General features: G+C 36.7%; 2 protein-coding genes across 3 annotated transcripts; one reads left to right on the top strand and one right to left on the bottom strand.

Annotated features, from left to right (window-relative positions):
* Nucleotides 1-1763: 1763 nt before the first annotated feature.
* On the bottom strand, nt 1764-20323 carry stimate (STIM activating enhance). The gene is given in 10 exon segments (XM_065241509.2): nt 1764-2138; nt 2365-2479; nt 8997-9128; nt 13218-13367; nt 13608-13685; nt 13845-13957; nt 14077-14198; nt 14304-14399; nt 14570-14618; nt 19419-20323. Coding segments are annotated over 10 exon segments (1134 nt in total). The 5' UTR covers nt 19591-20323; the 3' UTR covers nt 1764-2031.
* Nucleotides 2615-9663, top strand: LOC135719022 (uncharacterized). 2 transcript variants are annotated; one of them, XM_065241508.2, is made up of 4 exons: nt 2615-4316; nt 5458-5560; nt 5648-5861; nt 9053-9663. In XM_065241508.2, the coding sequence occupies exons 1-4, from the start codon at nt 4050-4052 to the stop codon at nt 9093-9095; spliced, it is 627 nt and encodes a 208-aa protein (XP_065097580.1). In that variant the 5' UTR covers nt 2615-4049; the 3' UTR covers nt 9096-9663. The 2 variants fall into 2 exon arrangements, with proteins under 2 accessions (XP_065097580.1, XP_065097579.1); XM_065241507.2 differs by lacking the exon at nt 2615-4316 and adding an exon at nt 4338-4902.
* Nucleotides 20324-22287: the final 1964 nt, after the last annotated feature.

Raw genomic sequence — 22287 nt, 5'->3', positions numbered from 1 at the left:
AGCATTGCACTACATCACACAAATGTTTAGGCCACAGTTTAGCTCATATTATAATTTAAGAAGTATCACTTTTGCATTTAATCTGTAGAAACATCCACATGTAGAAACCACAGTTTTTAAATAGACTGCACAGCCAAAATTGATTTACAAGATTTTGTACAATGTTAAATGTTTTAACAATTATATGAATATAATTCTATCAATTAAGAAACAATACATGAAAAATACAAAAACTAATCTCATTTTTAGCTTTGTGTAAATATACTTCCATTTCATATACAATAAGTCGATGATGTCACCTTTATGATGTGGATTATTAGCTAATATTCCAGATATAAGTAGTAATATCGTAAGTCATGTTAATGGTGTTGCTCCTAGAAAAACTTGGTCTGAACATCATGTAATTTGTAATAATTTAGTATGTCCAACATCCCTACTCCTCAAGCCCTCATCAGCATTATAACCTATTATAAGAGATTTATTTTTTAACATTTTAGGAGTTATTTCCTTGCAGCATATATGTTATTTATAATGTGGGATGATGCAAAATGCATTTAAATGCAACTGGGCAGTCTGTAGCCGTCACTGTATTAACATGAGGCGCCATCTGCTGGACAGAAAGGTTTGTACAAATTTAAAGGGGATATTTCACAAGAATTTTTTTAAGATGTCAAATAAATCTTTGGTGTCCCATGAGTACATATGTAAAGTTTTAGCTCAAATACCTCATAGATAATTTATTATAACATGTTAAAATTGCCACTTTGTAGGTGTGAGCAAAATGTGCTGATTTTGGGTGTATACCTTTAAAATGCAAATGAGCTGATCTCTGCACTAAATGGCAGATTAAGGGCCGGTATTATCCCCTTCTGACATCACAAGGGGAGCTGAATTTCATTGACCTATTTTTTCACATGCTTGCATAGAAGGGCTTACCAAAACTAAATTACTGGGTTGATCTTTTTCACATTTTCTTGGTTGGTACAAGCACTGGGGACTCAATTATAGCACTTAAACATGAAAAAAAAAACGTAGATTTTCATGATATGTCCCCTTTAATACCCCCTCTGCAACACAGCTATAGAGTAATGTTTTTAAAGTTTTATCGTAGATGGGTACTTGGTTTAACAGGTTATAAGTGTTTAATGTTTTTTTTATTTAACTTTTCCAAGACCGGCGTTGTTCAAAATGTCTAAGATTCACAAAATTGCAAAGTTGGATTTAGATTTGGATAATGTACTTAAATATTAAAATAGCTCATTTGATTATAACCTTTAATTTCATAATTTTAATCCTATTTCATTATTTTAACCTAAGACAATTGCAGTGGTACAGAATATGATATAAATCAAATGTTTAGGCTTTCTGATACTAAAACAATATTACAATCAAGGAGGTACATAAAAAGCAATGCAAATATTCAGATTATATTATTTATACATGCATTTAAATGTTTGTTTTTTACACAAAAAGAGAAGTCAGGCGAGATGTTAATGATCGAAAGCATTTGCCAGTTTTTAATGTATGAAAAAATCACTTGTCCCATGTTCCACAAAAAGATGAGTGTGTCATGACAAAGAAATGAATCTGGCTATATCACAATCCCTGCATCTATTTCCCATTTGTACGCCACCTTCTCAAATTTGCACAGGCAGCTGTTTTATTACTACCATTGCATGATGTAATATTTGCCCACTTGGTTTATAGCGATAGACATGTTTGCACACAGCTTGACAGAGATATCATAAGTGGTGACTCAGTGATAATTTTAGCAAATGTTTAATATACAAAACACATCCATGACACAAGGAACTAGCATACAGGGGTTCAAAGGGTCTTTTAAGTACATGAGGTATAGTAGTAAGCAGTATAAAAATACAAATATTCAAATTTTACAAACGTATTTACCTACATTTATATTACTTAAGTTGCTAAAAATGCTATGAATGCTAAACACTTCCTCTCTACGGCTAACACAGATTTATATCTAAAACCCTGACAGCAAAAAAAAAAAAGAGTCCATTTAAGTTCTTATTTTCCAAAGACGCTTCCTGAGGGAGGTTTGGGTTTTTCTATTGCAGTCTCAGCCCCGGACCGTACTCCACTGAATACAGACGGAGCAACTTTCCCCATGCGCTCTACACAAGACAACAAGAGATTTGTTTTCTTATTGTTACAATATAAAAATACATATTTACAAAACTATATAATGGTCTATTATTTAATATTATCCCAAATATAGCAATTGGCTAAAAGTCCACAAAATTAATAATTTTAATCTTAAAATTAGCAGTTAGTTGATAATAATCATCAGTTAGAGCTGAACATTTACAGGATAAACATGTACCGTAAACAATAACTCACCACATTCAACCATGACTTCATATGTTTTGCTCTTGACCTCTCCTTTTAGCCCCAATTTTCCGCGGGCTCCTTTCAGGTCCTCCTCTTTAACAACTGGCCGCTTCTTCTTTTTAACCTCTGGCTGTTGAGAATATAAACACATTAAAAAAAAGACATCTTAAGTACCCCCTCACAAATTTTCCGTTGTTGTTAAGCAAATGATGACTCTATGTCACAATAAACACGAAATAAAGACATCTTTATACCTGAGACATATTGTTTGGTGGTGGTGGTGGGGTTGTCTCTGGACAGTGGCGTCTTGACTTCTTGTGTACTCTTTCGTCCTGTCTTTTATACCCTGTTACCAGGACAGATCTCACTCCCCCATCATTATATATTATTAGCTCTGCGCTAAGTGTCAGAAGTGGATGCCCCCTGTCTCTGCGTGACTACTACAAACAGCTGAACACATTATAAAACAAAACATCCTCCTGTTCCCATTTCAGATCCCCACTCACAGATGTCTCATATCAATGACGTGTAGTATATTTGTGAGTACGACAGTACTGATGAACTGTTACAGTATGTTCCTTGCTATGGTATAATGTTAGAGATAAAATGACACTAAAAAATGCTGGGTTATTTTCAACTCAGCGTTGGGTCAAAAAGGGACGCACACACAGCCACTGGGTTAAATTAACTCAAAAAATAATTATATTTGACACAACAATGGTTTAAAAGAACAAGACGACTTTTGGGACTTTCACCGTACCCCCCCCCCCCAGTTAGATAAGTCCATTCAAACTTTTTTCTTCTGTGTGTGTGCCGTAATTCTGTCTGAAAAACCACCGCTAGCCTAGCTTAGCACAAAGACCTCGCCTTCTGAGAATATAGTTCCCAGTATATATATGGTTAAAAATGGCTGTGTCTATGACCTTGTTATTTGTACAAGCTTTGACTACACAAATCACAACATTTAAATAGGAAAGTTTTGGCGTTATTTTGTCACTTATTAGAAGCAGTATGCTAGCTGGAGCCATTTACTTCCAGTCTTTGTGCTAAGCTAGGCTAATGGTGGGTCAGACAGAGTTACGGCACGCACAGACATTAAAAAGGTATATACAGGTATGGACTTACTCTGGGGGATACGGTGAATAAGCTAACGTGCTAAAAAGTCGACGTGTTCCTTTAAAACAACAGGTTTGGTTCGTCCCTCTGACCTATTGCTGGTCTGAAAAAACATTGAATTTTAGATTGAAAATGTCCCCTCAACTGAACTAGCCAACTACACACTAATAACTTTTACCAACTAGCATGAACAAATAGGAAAAATTTCCTCTAGAACTTATTACTATGTTTTTCATTTTTATTATTTTTTTTTTAAAGGAAATTACAAAAATTACACATTTTTCTCTTTCTAAAATTGGGGGTTACACTTGTCCACATGACATAGAAACTCTATGATAATGTTGCTTTTAAAAATATGACAGAACAATACATTTATATAACCAGCCAAGTTTAATTCAACTGCTGAAAAGCTTTACTTTCTATTTTATTTATTATTTATACATTCAAAATGTACAGTCCTCCTGAAAACGAGACTAAAAATACTGATGACTCATCCTGCACTACACTAATGTCATCCAATCAAAATGCGCACTTGATCCAGAACGCATCTTCCCCTTAGCAATAGTTGTTTGCTAATCATGGGTCGTCGTTGCGTATTTGGATGCTCTAACGCGCGTACTTTATTTGCTTTCCCCACTGTAAACTGGTTGCGACGGAAATGGCTTGAGTTCGTTCATTTTGAAGAGATGGGTGTTCATATCAACACGAGGGTTTGTGACAGGCATTTCACTGACGACTGCTTTACAAATTTAGGAAGGTTTACATCGGAGCTTGTAAAAACGCTCACATTAACAGAGACGGCTATTCCTACTTTGTACACTGTAGGCACGTCTCCTCCTGCACCAGTAAGTACTTGTTTCCATTTCAGCAGGTTTCATTGTAACCTCAGCATCAAATCTGAATCGACTTCCTTAATAAACGTCACTGCCATGCAGTGCACGCTTCAATGGTGCATATTAACTGCGAGACTTTATTGCTTTTAATATCATTTAATCAAAATATCAAAACTTATCCACCTCTTAAACGCTGTGTTTTGACGTAAACGCGCGGTGACGCAAAGAATAACCGAATTGATTTCGAATCGGCTCTTTAGAACGAATCATTAAAATAACCTGTTCGCGTAAGATTCGGGCTGCCCGATCACACCACCAACAAACGATAAATATGGTAAAGAGGTGCGTTTTAGGATGTTATCCGCACAAAACCTTGTTTCCCTTCCCTAAAACACAGTGGCTGCGATCCCGCTGGCTTGAGTTTTTGCATTTTGAGGAAGCAGGGATATCGGAGAGCTCGCGCTTGTGTTCTAGACATTTTGCACCTGAATTCTTTACAAATTTGAAGCAGTACGAAATGGGCTATTCAGACTTCCTGTACCTGATAGACACGGCTGTGCCGTCAGTATACACCGTTGGTCCATCACCAAGCGTAAAGGTAAGTAGTTGGTCTTTGCTGAATCCTAGGCAACATATTAGTTTATCGTACTGGTGAAGACCCGCCCCCTTTGACAGGAAGTGGACGCGCTGTCAATGACGTGTGAAGTGACCAATCACAGTTCGTTTTATCTCTATAACACATGAAAATAACAACTATATGCAATTAAAATCAGGGATTGCTGCTTTTAATCCATTTATACAAAATGTCAGTATAATATTTTAGCAATAATAAAAAAAATTGACTTATATAAAACATGTACTAATTTCAGTCCAATAAAACGCTCTATAGAATGCAGATGTTCCCTGGCTAGCCAACTACACCTATAACTTCTAAAAATAAATAGTAAAATGGGTTACCTGCCATTGTTACCAGTTGTGTAATATATAAGCACCTATGCATCAGACTGCTGGTAGCTGGTTGGTAGCTAAAACTAGAAGTGAAACTAGGGAATGGTTTATTTCAGCAGTAAAACACCACTTATTTGTTGGTGGCTGACAAAAGTGGTGTAGATAAACTATTTGCAGTCCAAATACTGTGTTTTTCTGCCCACAGCCACTGACACGAGAAGTGGGCTGCCAGTGTAATGGTCCGCTTTTGAAGAACGTGTCAATCCAAGCAGTACGTGCCCAAAAGAAGCCAAAAATAAGGAGTAAAGGTAACATTTATTTTAGTTTAGCTAAAGGTTAAGCCACATTACCCTCAATTAAACCGTTTTCTTGTGTTGTGGTTGGTGCAATATCAGCAATTCAAGTCAAACCCCTGAAACATTGTGCAAGCATCTCCTGCTCTGAAGAGGATTTTAGTGTCAGCCATGAAACTTCCCTCACATTAATGCCCGCTAAAAGACTACGAATGGAGGACAGCACTGTTGAATCTACCAAGGGGCCATCGGACTGTAAACAGGAACCATCAGATTCTTTACACATGCCTGATGTGATTCATGAAGACAACATAAAGTAAGCTCACCTTAAGAGTTTCAATGGACTCTATGTTGATTAATTGATCAAAACCTGTTAAAAAAAAATCAGGCCCCATCCTATATTTATTCCTACCACATTGCAAAAGTAAACATAATTACTCAAAAGTTATTAATTTATGTTTTAGTGGTTAAGATATAATACTCATTGGACTGAGTTTAAATAAAATTTAGGAAACATCCCTTTGCAAGTGATGGTGAGATGTCTAAATGGGTGTTGGTGTTACTGTACACTGTCAGAAAAAAGGTACAAAACTGTACCTTTTCTGTCACTGGGGCTGTACCCTCTCAGGATTTCCTTTTAGAACCTCAGAGGTACAAACTGGGACCAAAGAGAGCTTACGACTACCTAAAAAATACATATTAATATATCAAAGGTACATATTGGTACTAAATGTTTACATATCTGTACCTAATGGTCCATACAATTACCTTTTTAAAGGGTGCTGCCCCACTGACAGCTAGGGTACATATTTTGACTTTTTTTCTAACAATGTAGGTCCTTAAGATATGGTAATCTACCCAAAATTGTATTCTGTTTTGTACTCCTGTAAAGGTACCAAACGGAAACTTGGTACAGTTTTGTACCTTTATTTCTCACAGTGTACAGTACACTGCAAAAATAATTTTCTTAGTATTTTTGTTTTGTTTTCAGTAAAAATATCTAAAAATTCTTAAATTAAGATTTATTTTCTTGATGAGCAAAATGACCTAGGAAAATAAGTCTAGTTTTAGACAAAAAATATAAACTATAAGTAAACTATTGCTTAAAACAAGCAAAAAAATATGCCAGTGGAATAAGAAAATGTTTCTTAAAATAAGTTAACTTTTTCATAAACACTTAATTCAAGAACATTTTTCTTATTCCATTGGCAAATTTAGCTCATCAAGAAAATACATCTTAATTAAAATTTTTTTTTAAATATTTACTGAAAACAGACAAAAATTAAAATACTAAGTAAGAAAAGTCATTTTTTTGCAGGGTATTGGCAGATTTTTTTCTTGTTTTAGGCACAAATTTATTTAAAGTTTAAATTTTTGTCTAAAAACTAGACTTATTTTTCTAGGTCATTTTGCTCATCAAGAAAATACATCCTAATTTAAGAATTTTTAGATATTTACTAAAAAACAAGACAAAAATACTAAGTAAGAAAGTCATTTTTTGCAGTGTAGGAAACTGCTAAGAAAAAAACAGCTAAGAAAAAAGTACCTTTCTCACCCTATTTGCAGATTTTTTTTGCTTGTTCTATAAGCACAAGCTCACTTAAATTTAATTTTTTTGTCTAAAAACTAGACTTATTTTCTTAGTTCATTTTGCTTATTAAGAAAATGCATCTAGATTTAGGAATTTTTAGATATTTGTGCTGAAAACAAGTCAAAAATACTAAGAGAGTAATTTTTGCAGTATTACACAATGTAGAAAAGCGCATACACAAGCAGCTATTTTACACCGTTTATTGAAAAAGCATACATAATGCAAGTTCATAATTTCTCAGTTAATTGTTTAGTTGAGTTTAGTACTTTCAACCCCTTTCCATTCCAGATTTGGTTTTTCCTCCTTCCACCAATTGCACAAAAATGCTCAGTAATAAGAGTTAACCCAGAGCGGGAAAGGCAGTTACATTTCCATCAAGACAAAATTCTTATAAGTAACAATGTATAACCAGCAGGCCTAACCAGAAAGCCTGGTTTCAAATTCATCCCTGTAAAACACACACAAACACATACTGTACGCAAACGTAATACCGTCACTTACATAGATTTGGTCCATTAATAACAATCAGTGTGTAGGATCAATGCCGGAGCTATTAAAGACGGCTGGTTTTCCCAATTTCTTTCAGTGTAAAGCTGAATGTGTACACTTGTGTGTAAAACCTCCATACACTTTGTTCCCCAAAATAAGTAATGCAAAGGACAATCTGAATCTGAGATGCACCCTCAATTTTTAAGATCTGCAAAAGCATAACCCTGTAAATATCTGTGCTTTATAGTAGAAATAAAACCAAATCTTTAATACAGGAAAAATGTGTGCAGGATGAGATTAAAAGCCCACTGGATTAGTGTTTGAAAGTGTCAATATAATAAATGTTATATAAAGGTAGGGAAAACTTGAGACGTAAAAACAAAAGTAATTCTGCGTACAGAAGGACTAAAGCACAAAAGGACCACAATGCAACATCAAACGGTGCAAGAGACCAATGAAGTATCCTACACCACAGCCTCCACCCTGAAATGAGTAGCACAAGGGTGAAACTAGAGGCTACACAAGCAACAAATAAATACACATGATTACAAAAGTAACAGTAATACACAGACACTGTGAGTTTAGAGCCATACACATTAAAATCTCAAACCAGAAGACACACATGCCATCACAGATTAAGGACACAGTGCTGTACAGGGGGCTAAGACAGCCTTTCCCTGGATGTATGTACCTTGTCATTATTTCATCTGTCAATTGCCTAATAATAAAAAAGCATAGCGGACAGACCACACCCAGCTGTATATCAGTGGGCTTCTAATACTGCTGACAAATAGTTAATTCCTAAAAGATTTATTTATCAGCACAATCCCTGACCACTTTGCTACAGCATACTTTCAAATACATAGTTTGAAACCGACTATAAGCAACCTTTAACAGTTTGGCCAGGTCAGCATCATAACAATCACATGCATATGGTTAAAAGTACTGAGAAGACTGTCAGTAAGTTACTTGTAAAGGTAGATAAACAGAGAACAAAACACTTATTGGAAGTTTTTTTATCAGTTCAAAGGCTGGACAAAGACATAATAGAGACGATCTTGTAGCCGTGGTTGATCTCCCACTGTTGTATATCCAACGCAGAACCATTTGATGTGAATGTCACATTGCGAAACATCGTCGTTTCTGAACACTCATCACTTTTGATGCACATCAAGGGTAGCAAAAATTGTTCAGTTGCTAAATGATTTTTCAGAATAGCTGCAGGCACGTCATATTTATGCATGGGAAAACTGCAGAAAGATTGTGACTTTGTACTTCAGCTTTAACCGCTCCAGATGTCTCACTAGTTTAGAGTTTTTATGTCCGCGCATCTGGTAAATGAGGTGGGGTCACGAAAGCAAGGGAGGCAACCGGAATGGTTTTTCATCAGACCGGGATACCAAGACGATGTTTCTTTTTCTTAACAGACTTGAGCCCTGTGATTCTTCGTACATCGTCGTCACCATCTGAATCCTCCATTTCGTCATCTGCAGAGAACAGGATCTGACCGGAGAAGAAAAAAGGGGATTTAAACACAGTTTGAACATTTCTCACTCCAAGTGGAATACTCCTTCCAAACATTACCTAATAAACGAATAATACAGTCGTGATATTACAGATTGACTGACAAAGATCTGACTCTTGGAAAGGATACAGACACGGGTACTGTATGTGTCAACAAGCAAATAGTCGACACCTCAAAGTGGCATGTGGATGGAAATACTAAACTTACAACAAGGACACACAATCCACAATTGTCGCAACCATTAATTTTTCAGTTTCCTGCTCATATAACTTACCTTGAATCTATCACCACTCACAGGGGTGAACAGTAATTTAGTTTAAAAGGATATGCATTTATTTAACAAAAGTGAATCAATTATTGAGAAGTCACTGCCACATAATTAAACACTGGTCACCTTTACAAATGTATGGAATGTTTTGTATTCTATTGTTGCACACATAAACCTTTATTTGTCCAAGTAATGTCTTGCAATGAAAATAATGTTTACACAGAGATAATAACCGGATGTGCTAATGTTCTGTGTGCCGGAACATTCAGTGTGAACACGCATGCTTGCATCAGTAAATTATAAACCCAAGGTTCCCATGGCACATGTATTTCAGGTCTGAAGTTTTGCGAGTGATTATGAAAACAGTGAGGAACACCCAAGTACTAATTTAACTGACATGAACATGTAGTGAAGGAAAGAGGTCCACGGGTCAAGGAATGAATCTGACGTAGTATTGTGGTTCAAAGATCACATCAAAGATCACTAAAGGTCAGTAAGGCTGTCCCAATTCGAAGGCTGCTTAAAATGCGACTAGGGGTGTCACAATTAATCGATTGTGCGATGCATCGCGATGCGGGGGTAGACGATTCTGCATCGATGCAGTAATAACCCATAATCGATTATAGCCTGCTGACGTCATTCGTCGCGTACAGGTATGTGGTGGTAGAAAAAATGGCGGAGGGTTGTGAGACACGATTGATAAAAAATGCACCGGGTATTTTAAAAGCCGATGTCTGGTCTCATTTTGGCTTCTATGAACATGCTGGTAAGCACGAACTGGACAAGACACACTGTGAGTAAAGCCTGCCATGCACAAATAATTTAAGAAACCACGTTAACCGTTTTCACCCCGAGCTGCTAAAGGATGCTAGTGTTGATAATGCTTTAATTGACAGTTTTATGCACTTTTAGTTTTTCCTAATGTTTTAGTTTTAAATGCTGTTGTTGTCTGCTGTTTACAGAACAAGTTTGTCTTGTTTCCTATTAAGTAGTATACTTTAGTATACTTCTTGAAGAAAACAAAATAAAAATGAGTTCACATACTGTATCTGACTTCTTACATTCATCAAAATAAATGTAGCAATGTGCAGTAATAAAAAAGTATGCAATGCATCGTGATGCATCATGATGCATCGTAACATCGAATTGAATCGAATCGTTAACTTAATAATCGGAATCTAAACGAATCGAGGAACCTGTGAAGATTCACACCTCTAAATGCGACCCCAGAATGATGAGAGAATGAATGGATCCTTCACAGCCTAGGCTATCCCGAGATTCAATGCACGCCTGTAACGGCTGAATATTTTAAAACAAACCTTTAAATTAAAATAAGTGTGTATTTAACAGGAAAAGTTTCTTGAAACTATTTTAGGATTATAAATTATGTTTTATTATTCTATGTATGTTATGTATATTTTTAAGGTTGATTTATTTGATATACTGTTGGTTAGTTTAATCTACATCAACATGACTTTTCTAAAATAAAATGAATATTTTTCTGGTTCAATATTTATTTTCATTAAGTCATAAACGTCTCTGCTGTACCCCGCTGACAGGCGCAGGTGGTGCAAATTATGGATCTTTCGAAGGCAAGAAAGTCTCATTTCAGTTCTCTTCGTAGAACAATCATACATTTTCAAGTAGTTTATTTCTGATAACAAGCAACAAGTAGATTACCGTAGTTCATATATCATAGATAAAGCGTGTAAAAAAAACAACAACACTATCCTTACTTTACTGTTTTAAAAATGTACTATATAATGTAGGTATGAGCAAAAAAATAGATTTTTCGATTAATCGTTTTTTATAAATATAGTATTTGTATTAAATCTATATTCTTTGATTCAAATCGAGCATAAAAATCGGTCCGAGAATCAGAATCGAAAGGAGAATTGATTTGATAGCTTGTGAATCAAAATCAAATCGATGTGGAACATCTGAATCGATACCCAGCCCTAATATAATGTATACAATCTTAACTACAGATCGGCTACCAAACCTCCCTTATAATAGCAGTGATCCATGATCGCCATCTCTCCTTGTCTACAGGAAACCAAAACATTAGTTATTTTCTATTAAGTATTTGTTCCAGAGTTCAGTTTAGCCGCTACCCAGACCATTAAACAAACAGAAACCGGAAGTTCTGCCCAGTTGTGGCAACCGTGACAACACATGTGCATCCGATAGAACCATCTATAAGCCAGTAGAATATCTGTTTAATAGATAGTGGATTATGACAAGATAAACATTTGAGGGTTTTCTCCTCCTGATAATAAAAATGATGTGCGAGTTATGAATATCATGTCTGACATCTTGTGTAAATGACTTGATACAAGTGTTTTTATAAAAGGAAATCCAAGGAAATCTAAATTCAGATCCACCAAAGTCGTCTCAAGCCTTTTTTTTTAAGAGCGGTTTTATACAGTACATTCAAGTAATTGGAATATTATGGTATTTATGTACGCAGTTATAAGTTACTGATGTATTAAATGTATTTGAGATTTCCAATAAAAATGTGAAAGAAGTCCCTTATTTGGCAGCTGGAGTCAAACAAAAGTATAGTCAAACCAAATTTTGTCAGATACCATTAACATTTCTCACATTATTACGGTTTATTAGCTATCAATTGGATAATGGTAATAGGGGACATTTGACAAGACTTTAAGATGTAAAATAAGTCTTTGGTGTCCCCAGAGTCATTTGTGAAGCTCTAGCTCAAATACCATATAGATCAGTGGTTCTCAAACTTTTTCCACCTGTGGCCCCCCTTGTGTACGGTGCATTCCTTTGCGGCCCCCCCAAAGAAAATGTATGATACAAAACTGTTCTAAAATGTAACATTTTAATTAAACAAAACATATTAGGTTATATAAAGTTGTGCTGTTGGTTAGTAGCCTTATTTTTTAATTTAATTTAAGTTTAATTACACAGAATTCATGATAAATAAATGTATTTTATTAAATGGCATAAAAGTGGGGCCCCGGCCCCCAGTTTGAGAACCACTGATATAGAACATTTATTATAAAAATTGACACTTTGTAGGTGTGAGCATAAATGTGAAATTTTGGGTTGTCCTTTTAAATGCAAATGAGCTGATCTCTGCAATAAATAGCAGTGCCGTGGTTGGATAGTGCAGATTAAGGGGCGGTATTAGTATAATAACATCCCCTTCTGACATCACAAGGGGAGACACGTTTCAATTACCTATTTTTTCACATGCTTGCAGAATATGGTTACCTAAACTAAGTTAATGGGTTGGTCTTTTTCATATTTTCTAGGTTGATAAAAGCACTGAGGACCCAATTATAGCACTTACACATGGAAAAGTCAGATTTTCATGATATGGCCCCTTCAAACTATTTGATATTTCATTGGATTTTGCCCATCCTTCTGTTAGACTGTCTCACAAATTAATTACATCAGGTTGAACAGCTGTCAGCTGCTAAATATAAGAACACAATTACATAATACCATTTTAGGTCAACCAATTACCAAGCAATGCTTAATTTTTTCAGTATGTATGTGGGGTAAAAAGGTCCCGTTAGCCATTAAAGAAATACATATGGTCAGGTCAAAGTGTCTGAATAAGTTTGGGTCCCAAATTTTTATACATTTTACTGGTAGTCCACTGTAGGAAGAATTTTTTTGTATAATGACACACTTTATGTTTTGTCCTCAATTGACTGTTGTGTCCTGCACAGACTAGTAAAAAATATAAAAACTATATCTAGTGTCTAAATCATTTTTACTTATACTGCATGTGTTGCATAATGTGTAATATTCAAGTGTAACTTACCTCTGATTCTGAATCATCATGTGACATAGCCCGTCTGTAGCGCACTTTGCTGTTGCCACGAGGATCATCTTCTGCCTCCCTTTCCTCCAGTTTGGCTTTTGTTCTGCCCTTCTTCATTAGGAAGTTATCTACCACCCAGAACATCAGAGCCTGGATACCACACACAAACAACAAAGACTCATTTATGTAACTACATACTGTACAATTTTCCATTAACTGAAACAAGCATCAGGGCCTATGTATTTGCATAACAAACATACAGAACAGAATATACAAATTCTACATTAAAATGAACATAACTGTAGTTTGTTTGTTAACAATGTCCCGATTACATTTTCTACGGATCATTAACCTATGAATTAGTCTGACAATAACGTGACTGTCACTTACGTTCACAAAAAATGGGACAATTAGCATGACGATAGCTAGCTCCAGTTGAGGGTTTGTTATGCGGTTGAGCGTAGCCAGCTGTCAAACACACACACACATAGCAATCACATGCATAGATCATCCCAGATATATGTTTACCATACAGTTTACATTAGTATAATTTACACCATCCATTGAAGTCTGTCAACACAAACACAAACTACATCTTATCCAACAACCAATGATTGAAAATCTAACCTTCTTCCATTGTGGGATGAGAAGGACCAGCATGATTATGACCTTCTCGAAAATCATGATGAGGATATAAAGGGCACACTGACCCGCCCAGGCGCTGCATTGCACTGGCTCACCTGAACGTTACAAAAAACAGACAATTTTCATCATACTAGACCTTGCATTGAGTGAGTCCTTGACCCTGGATGGATTAAATAATAAAAATCTCAACAACTGTTCCAAATGATCCTCGTACCATACTCTCCAAAACGCAGAGAGTCCCACTGCCTCCACTCGACCACAGCGCTAACAGCCTTAATGCTAGCATAGATGACCAGCATGCCCAGTGTCGCATCCAACAGGAAGTTAATGAGGTATCTATGGAAACGGCACAGGTGAATGAGGTTATTGTGCAAAGCTTATCACAGGTAACACAATGGGGAAGTACAACAATGTGTGGGGAAACCCTAACAACACACTCACAGTGAACACGGGTCCTCCTCTGTATGGTCAGACAGGTACACATTGGCGAAGTGAATGAACAGCATCCCTATGCCCTGTTTGGAGGTGTCCAGAAACCTGAAGCAGGTGGAGGGAGACCTGATTAGAACTCCTTCAGTAAATCAGACCCTTATTGCAGAAAAAAGGAATTGGGCCACTAGACAGATCTCAGGTCAGTGTTGACCATGCATGTGCTCCAATGAGTTAATGTATCTAACGCTTATTAATGACACAAAACGGCGGTTTACCAGATTCTCCAGGGTCTCCGTTCATGCTTTGGCTCCCTGAAGCCTTTCACTGTAGAGGAGAGAAACAGAAGCTCTCACAAGATAGTAGTAGAACAGTAGATGATCAATAATGTCTACTACATGGGTGCAATGCTGATGCTAAAAATGCTTCCTGGCTGCATATAGTATGGTGTTGTATAAAAAGGGTCAATACATGAAACCGTACATGAAATGAAAATCATAAAAGGGGAAGAGATGAAAGGAACTTCATTTATTTGAAGAACTAAGTGGCATCAAACTAAACATCTCAAACAAAATATAGATACATATTCATCATTCATGGTCAATAAATCATTGATGAGTTTATCAGCAGTATTGACATCTTTAAAACTGCACTATATAGGCCTAGATACTAGTAATGCATTAATAAAGAGCTGGTCATCACTAACAGCTTTTACTCTTCTGTGAAGGCTTTCCACTAGACACTACGGATGTTGAAATAGGGGTTTGGGGTTTCAGACAACAAGCATCACTGACGTTGGTCAATGTGGACTCTTTATAATTTATCCCAAAAAGTGTTCAGTGGGATTTTTGTCTGCCCAGTAAATCATTTATTTGAAAATAAAATGATCCCCCAAATGTTGCCTGAAAAGCACAAATAATTATTGTCTTAACTGGTATAAAGAGCCATGTTTTTATAAGAGGGTGTTCACATACTTTTGTCCATGCAATGTATGTATGTTGTGTATATAAGTCAAATCAATAAATAGAAAATGCACTGCAGAAGAGTGTAGTAAGTAACTAAATATAAAATATACTGCTGCTGCATGCTGTCCTGCTTTTGAAACCACTAGTACAGCCACCCTGGTTGCCAAACGTGACCTAACAGCTTACACAAATAAAAGACAGCCTGTTTCTCACAATGGCTGTTTGTGTACAACTATTAACTATGTGCCCCTATACACAATCTCCTACAATTATGGCTTGCAAAACCAGTAAGGGAGGAGAGTTTCAGATATCTCAAAGGATAAAAAATAACTTGCGCTTTTATTTTCATTTTTTTGCTCATCCAATATTCAAAGGAGTGTTCTTTGTTCAATGCAAGACAAGTATCATGTTGATGTCTACTATCACAGTAAACCTATGCTTAAGTTGGCAACAAACAGAAATAGCTCTTACAGTAACAGTACTTTCGTATAAAGGCAGCATGCCATTATGCTGTTGATAAAGCAATGCGATTTATATTCAACTTGGAAAATTTTTTTTTAATTGCATGCTTGCATTTGCTTTTAGATGTTTGTCCACTCTACTGAGTCTATCATGTCATTGAAAAATGTATGACCAGGAAACTAAATGACCTAGTGAATACCTAGTAAACCATGTGATGGGATGAAAAAAAATTGATATGGGGTTATTAAGAAACCAGTAGCTGAACTGTGATCCTGTAGCTTGTCAACTGGTAGAGCGATGCGTTAGCAGTGATTGTGGGTTCCATTCCCAGGAAACGTACATACTGATAAAATATATAGCTTACAGAATGCACTGCAAGTTGCTTTGGATAAACATGCCTTGACCCGCCTCCTTTAATAACCAGTCACAAAACCTTTTCGGTGTCTTTAGTGAGGCTACCTAAGCTGATGAAATTAAGGAACACCTAGTTCACTGCTAAAAATTGTTATTTTGTGTTTTTAGTATATATAATGTATTTGCGTGGTTTATGGTTCAAAAACCACATTATTTTCTACATACCGTACATTTTTGTAGCTCTTGATTTCCCTCTCTTCCTGAAACGCACGGATTTTGTAAAAAACTGTCCCTGATTGGCCAGCTAATCTGTACGTTGTAATTGGCCTGAATACTTCTGCCGTCAGTCGGAAATGTAACGCTCCTTACCATGTTTGAATGATTCGCACACAATGCAATGCTAACAGGAGTTAACTTACAGGCTGTGAGTCTGAAGCGGGAGGAATTATGATAATGTCGGTCTTGTCTACATCACCAATCCCAGGAAGTAAACTGTTGACTACAATCCACATGTTTGTTGTAGTCCAAGAAAAGAAATTTACGTTGGAGACAATAACTCACATCATTGTTTACTTTGGGGTTTGTACCTTTTGCATATCATTAACATGTATGTACTAATACACACTAACACACCAAAGGAAAAGAAAAATTGTGAATCAGAAGATAGTTGCTCTTTAAAGCACCCATTACACACACTATTTCTGCTCATGTTAATCTTGAGTACTTAGAGTAGTATTGCATCCTTCATATCTCAGATTTGATCTAGCGAAACGTGAAAATCTGAACAAGGCTTTCTTCTACTTGCATCCAAAAAACACTTCTTTCATGCCATTGTTGAGTCTTGATATAAAACAAAGCTGTCATGTGAAGTGATGCCTGTGACTTCTACTAGAAAGGAACAATGCTATTGAGCGTCCTCGTGGTTCTCGCTCTTTTACACTTTGCATTTGTTTAGCATGAGGATTACTTAAACTGTGTTAATAAGTCAGAATGCATGAAATAGCCTTAACCCCCCTCTTTAATTTTTTTCTTAAAGCCAGTCATTTCATATGCAACCATCTGTATCCTCAAATGCAAATCTCTCAGCGGGTAGTGTAAGGGCTTTTATAAGAACATGCCAAGCATGTGGCATGCAGCATGTGTTATAAATAAAGTTAACTCGGGCAGTGTATTGAAACCTGGTAAGTAACCTACTTATCAGAAAAGTTTGCAGATGCTAATGATATTGCAGCCATTTGATGTCCAAATTCATTATTGTTTCTGCTTTTTTCCAATAGTTATCCTAAAATTACTAAACTTTTAATGTATTCATCTGAAAGATGATGGATGGACACATGTATCTTGGATGGCTTGAGGGTGAGTAAATCATGGGGTAATTTTGATATTTGTCTGGAGTATCGCTTTAAAGCGGCTTTCACATAGGAAGCGGTGTGCCAGACCCCATAGATATATACACTAGATGTCGCCTTGGGGTTCTGAGCATGCGTCAAAACCGCCGCCATCTTAGGACAGGGGTCTTGTCATAGGAAGTATCTGGGTAAAGCTGCTATCTCCGCCTCAACTTCGAATTCATGGACGATGCCGGACTTTTGTGCTGCGTATGGATGTTATGGCTACTAGCACTATGCATTACAGTTAGAAAAAAACGATTTTCAAAATTTTTAAACTTTACTTTTTTTCTTGACCCAATGCTAAATATATGTCTGACTGTTGAAATGAACCAAAAGAAAATGAAGAAAATCGCATTCATGACGATTTATGGTGCTTTTATTTCTGTTACACCATTGCCTACAATGACGCTGATGCGGGATTCCCCTGTTTCAAGATGGCGGCTCTGTTTTACGCATTCGGTCCAATGAACTGACGTAGTCAAGGCGACATGTAGTGTACATATCTATGGCCAGACCCGAGTATAAGCTCTTCGTCCATTTTGTTTGGACGCCTTGTTTCTATTGGCCGTGCGGGTAATCGTCACAGAGCGCAGCGCAAAAGTTAAACTATTTTGAACTTTGACCGCGGCGTGAGCGCAAGCTGCGCCCGCGCTTTGCTCAACGCAACAACAAACCGCCCTCGCGCGGCGCAAGCCATTGAAATGAATGGGTTTCATAGCGCAGCGCGTACCGCTTCCTATGTGAAAGCCGCATGAGGCTAGTCTAAGACTAAGACACAGGATTTGTCTCAAGATATACACCAGTACCGTCTTTTTATAAGGCAGCCCCCGCTAGCTTAGCTTAGCACAAAGACTGGAAGTGAATGGCTCCAGCTAGCAAACTGCTCCCAATAAGTGACAAAATAACGCAAACATTCTCCTATTTATGTGTTGTGATTTGTATAGTCACACCATGTACAAATAACAAGGTCATATGAGACACAGCCATCTTTTAACTGTATACATACTGGGAACTATATTCTCAGAAGACGAAGCACTGCTACATGGGCGGAGTGATTTGTACAACTCTGAGCGAACTCTCTGCTTCTCACCAGGGGCCTTCTCGGGTGCTGCGATCAAATCACTCTGCCCAAGTAGCAGTGCTTCGCCTTCTGAGAATATTTTCCCAGTATGTATACAGTTAAAAGATGGCTGTGTCACATGACCTTGTTATTTGTACACGGTGTGACTATACAAATCACAACACATAAATAGGAAAATGTTTGCGTTATTTTGTTACTTATTGGGAGCAGTTTGCTAGCTGGAGCCATTCACTTCCAGTCTTTGTGCTAAGCAAAGCTAGCGAGGGCTGCGTCAGACAGAGTTACAGCACGCACGGAGATGAGAAAGGTATTTATGGACTTAACCAACTCTGGGGGATATGGTAAATAAGTTAAATTCACAAAATGTGGGCGTGTTCCTTTAACATCTTAATTTAAATAAGGCATAGTCCTGGCTTTAGCTAAACCTTTTCTAGACTGTGTGTAAAATGATTATTGCAACAAACTATTGTCGTATGCATATTTCAATATCTTGACTTGCAGCCCTACACTGGTTATACATTTACACTGCATACAGCAATTTGATGAGAAACATTACTTAACCCGGGTTAAAAAAGGCCTTAGCTCTGGGGTTAGAAATTTTATTCTGGGACAAGCAGAGTGTGAAAAACCTGTATTTTTGAAAAGAGTTAATAACACATTTAATCCAGGTTACAAAGCCCTGTTCCAGAACAGGGTAAACCCCAAACTGTATAGTCAATGTAGTGTGAATAACTAAACAACGGTAAAGTATACATACAAGCTAGCCCAGGGTTAAAATGACCCAGGTTAACTAATTCTAAACGTGACAAGCCCATTGGTTCAAGGCAGCATTTAATACTAAACTAATGGTGATTTATTGAATCTCTGTACTTACACATAAGGGTACTGAAGGCCATTACTCCCAGCAGGCCTTGCAAAAAGATGCCAAATGAGCCCATGAAGTCCCCACTGGAGCAGCCGCCGGTACGAAGATCAGTAGGTAGTGAGGAGTTGGAGGCTGAAGGCAGCTGACCCCCGGATAACACACTGACCCCAACAGCCACCATTGCGCAACAGTTACTGGATCACGGGTGTTAAAAACGAACCCACAAAAATATCACCCCTCAGACGTGATAGGCAGTAACGGTGATCTATAGACGATGACACAGCTATCGTATGATCATCATTGAAAAGTCTGTTATATGACGAGTTTTAGTCACAGTGAATGAAGCGCAATATATCATATCATTCTGAAAGATGGATTTTTTGCGTCGCTATCCAGTTGTTGGCTACATAACATCGGTCAGCAGGTTATGCTGTACAAACATTATACTTAGCATCGAGCTGATATGCTACAGAACGAGGCTTTAATTGCCCGTTTGCTATTGATGCTTTAAATACTACAACACGCACGTTGTCATGGTGATATTAATCGGTTAGATTAAATATAAACCGCGCTTGTTTAGCTGAAGCTCAATGGGTAAATGAAAGCAAAATACCGTCTACACCACTGCTTCTAAAGTCTATAAACACGGCTTTAAAAACTTTACGTACCGTTATAACTGGTTTAGTAGTGCACACGGTTACAGGAATAAGACAGTGAGTTCACACGGATAAACTGATAGTTTATCTTTAATAGCGAGAATCTGATCAGACGCGTCTGCTAGCAAACCGGCTGGAAAATCCTGCCGAAGCCGGTTTAACAGAAAAGTTTACCAAGAATCAGACCAGATGTGATGTTTTGCCTTCTGTCTCATCTCATACTCATCTGACAGAGAGAAATGTTATCTGTACAAGAGAAACTCTTCCTTGACCACTTTATTCAGGTGCCGTTTACACTCATCTACGCGACAGTTTATTGCGTCATCACTGTGTTACGTATTACAGGAGCATGATGGGATATGTAGTTTAATACTCTAAAACATCGTTTACGTGTGCAAGAAAATAAACCGTTTTATTAGTATATATTCGTACATTTTATTATTTACTATTGGAAACTGTGTACTGTGGTACATTATAGTAGTTACTACAATACCGAACCCTTATGTGTTGTTGGGGATGTTTTCATCCACTGAAAGGTTTTTTCTACTCTTAATTTGGCCACAACTTTCTCTCTGTTTTAGCAAATTGAATGATTTTTGGAGACAAATCTTATATTTGCATATATTTTAAGAAAATGCTTTGAAATTTGTAAAAAAAACCAAAAAACACAACGATATACCGTGGGCAAATTTACTACCCTTTCGTGTTGTTAGTGGATGAAACATCCACTAAATTCAACGGCTATAAAAATGTATCAGATGAATATGTTTTCCATTTTTTTTTCATTAATCTGTTAATCAATCTCAGTACTAATCAAAACTACTAAATCTTCACAAAAATTACATGATTTTAACTCTTTAATTGCCAAGTTTATAAGGGTTGTCACTGATTTGAGGATAAACACACAAAATGACAGATTTTAAATATAAAAAGTGATTGTAACCTGGATTTTTTTTAAAAACCTTTTTCACAGTCTTGGGCATGTTAAAGATTGGTAAAAACATTGGCTTTGATGAATGTTTAGTTTTTGTGTAGCATCAGTTTAAATCTTTTTTCTCCCTCAGTTATTGTTAGTGGCTGTTTTTGCCCCATTGACTTCCATTATAACAACATTTTTGGATTGCAGAGCTACGACACCTTTTTATCATGCATTTTTGAATGTTGGTGTTTTTTCCTTTTGCTAAGAGGTCAAATTTGTCATTTTTACTGTTGATCACCATGTGGAACTATTAACCCTTTAGTAGGCCTGTGCAAAAACAGAGCTTAATTTCTGGCTTATACATTGAGTTATATAACTCCATAATAAAAGCATATTATTGTGTGTGTGTGTGTGTGTGTGTGTGTGTGTGTGTGTGTGTGTGTGCGCGTGTTATTGAGTTTATTTTTCAGTATATTTGAAGTTGTTTTTGTTCATAATAGATGATGTTCAGAAATCTGATGCAGAGAAGATTTTTACAGAAAATCTTTTTTTCCACGCACGCGGGCACACACACACACACACACACACAATCATGGAGTTATACTCCATAAAACACAACATACAAGCCAGAAATTAAGCTTTGTTTTTACACAGGGCTACTAAAGGGTTAATAGTGCCACATGGTGAACAACAGTAAAACTGACAAATATGGTTATAATGGAAGTCAATGGGGCAAAAACAGCCACTAACAATAAATGAGGGAGAAAAAAAAAACTGATGCTACACAAAAACTTAAAAAAGCTTCAAAGACAATGTTTTTACCAATCTTTGACATGCCCAAGACTGTGAAAAAGGTAAAAAAAATCCAGGTTACAATAACTTTTTATATTGAAAATCGGTCATTCATCGTGTTGTTTTCATCCACTAACAACACAAATGGTAGTAAATTTGAACAATGCACAAGGGTTAACTACATTGAACTGATAAACTGTAGGCCTACATCCAATTGTATACTGTAAATTTTTACTATGGTAAGGTTAAAAAACACTCAACTTTAAAGCAGCAGGTGAGGGTGTCACTGTCAATTTATTTTACAGATCCAGGCCCATAAGTTAAGCACATGCATACCCAGACGCTACACCACTGAACCTGCCTCTATATATGACTAGTTGTGGTGGTGACTGTCAAAAACCATGACCTACACATAACTTCTGTTTGTACATCTTGGTTATGTCATCACCGATGTCACAAAGATGGTAAGTGTTACCACAACTATCACTGTTGTAAGATCAATGATGATATA

This window comes from Paramisgurnus dabryanus, chromosome 14 (assembly GCF_030506205.2).
Source record: "Paramisgurnus dabryanus chromosome 14, PD_genome_1.1, whole genome shotgun sequence".
In the NCBI taxonomy this organism is placed as follows: Eukaryota; Metazoa; Chordata; class Actinopteri; order Cypriniformes; family Cobitidae; genus Paramisgurnus; species Paramisgurnus dabryanus.
Note: the sequence above shows the minus strand (reverse complement) of the source record. Positions and strands in the feature narration are given on the sequence as shown.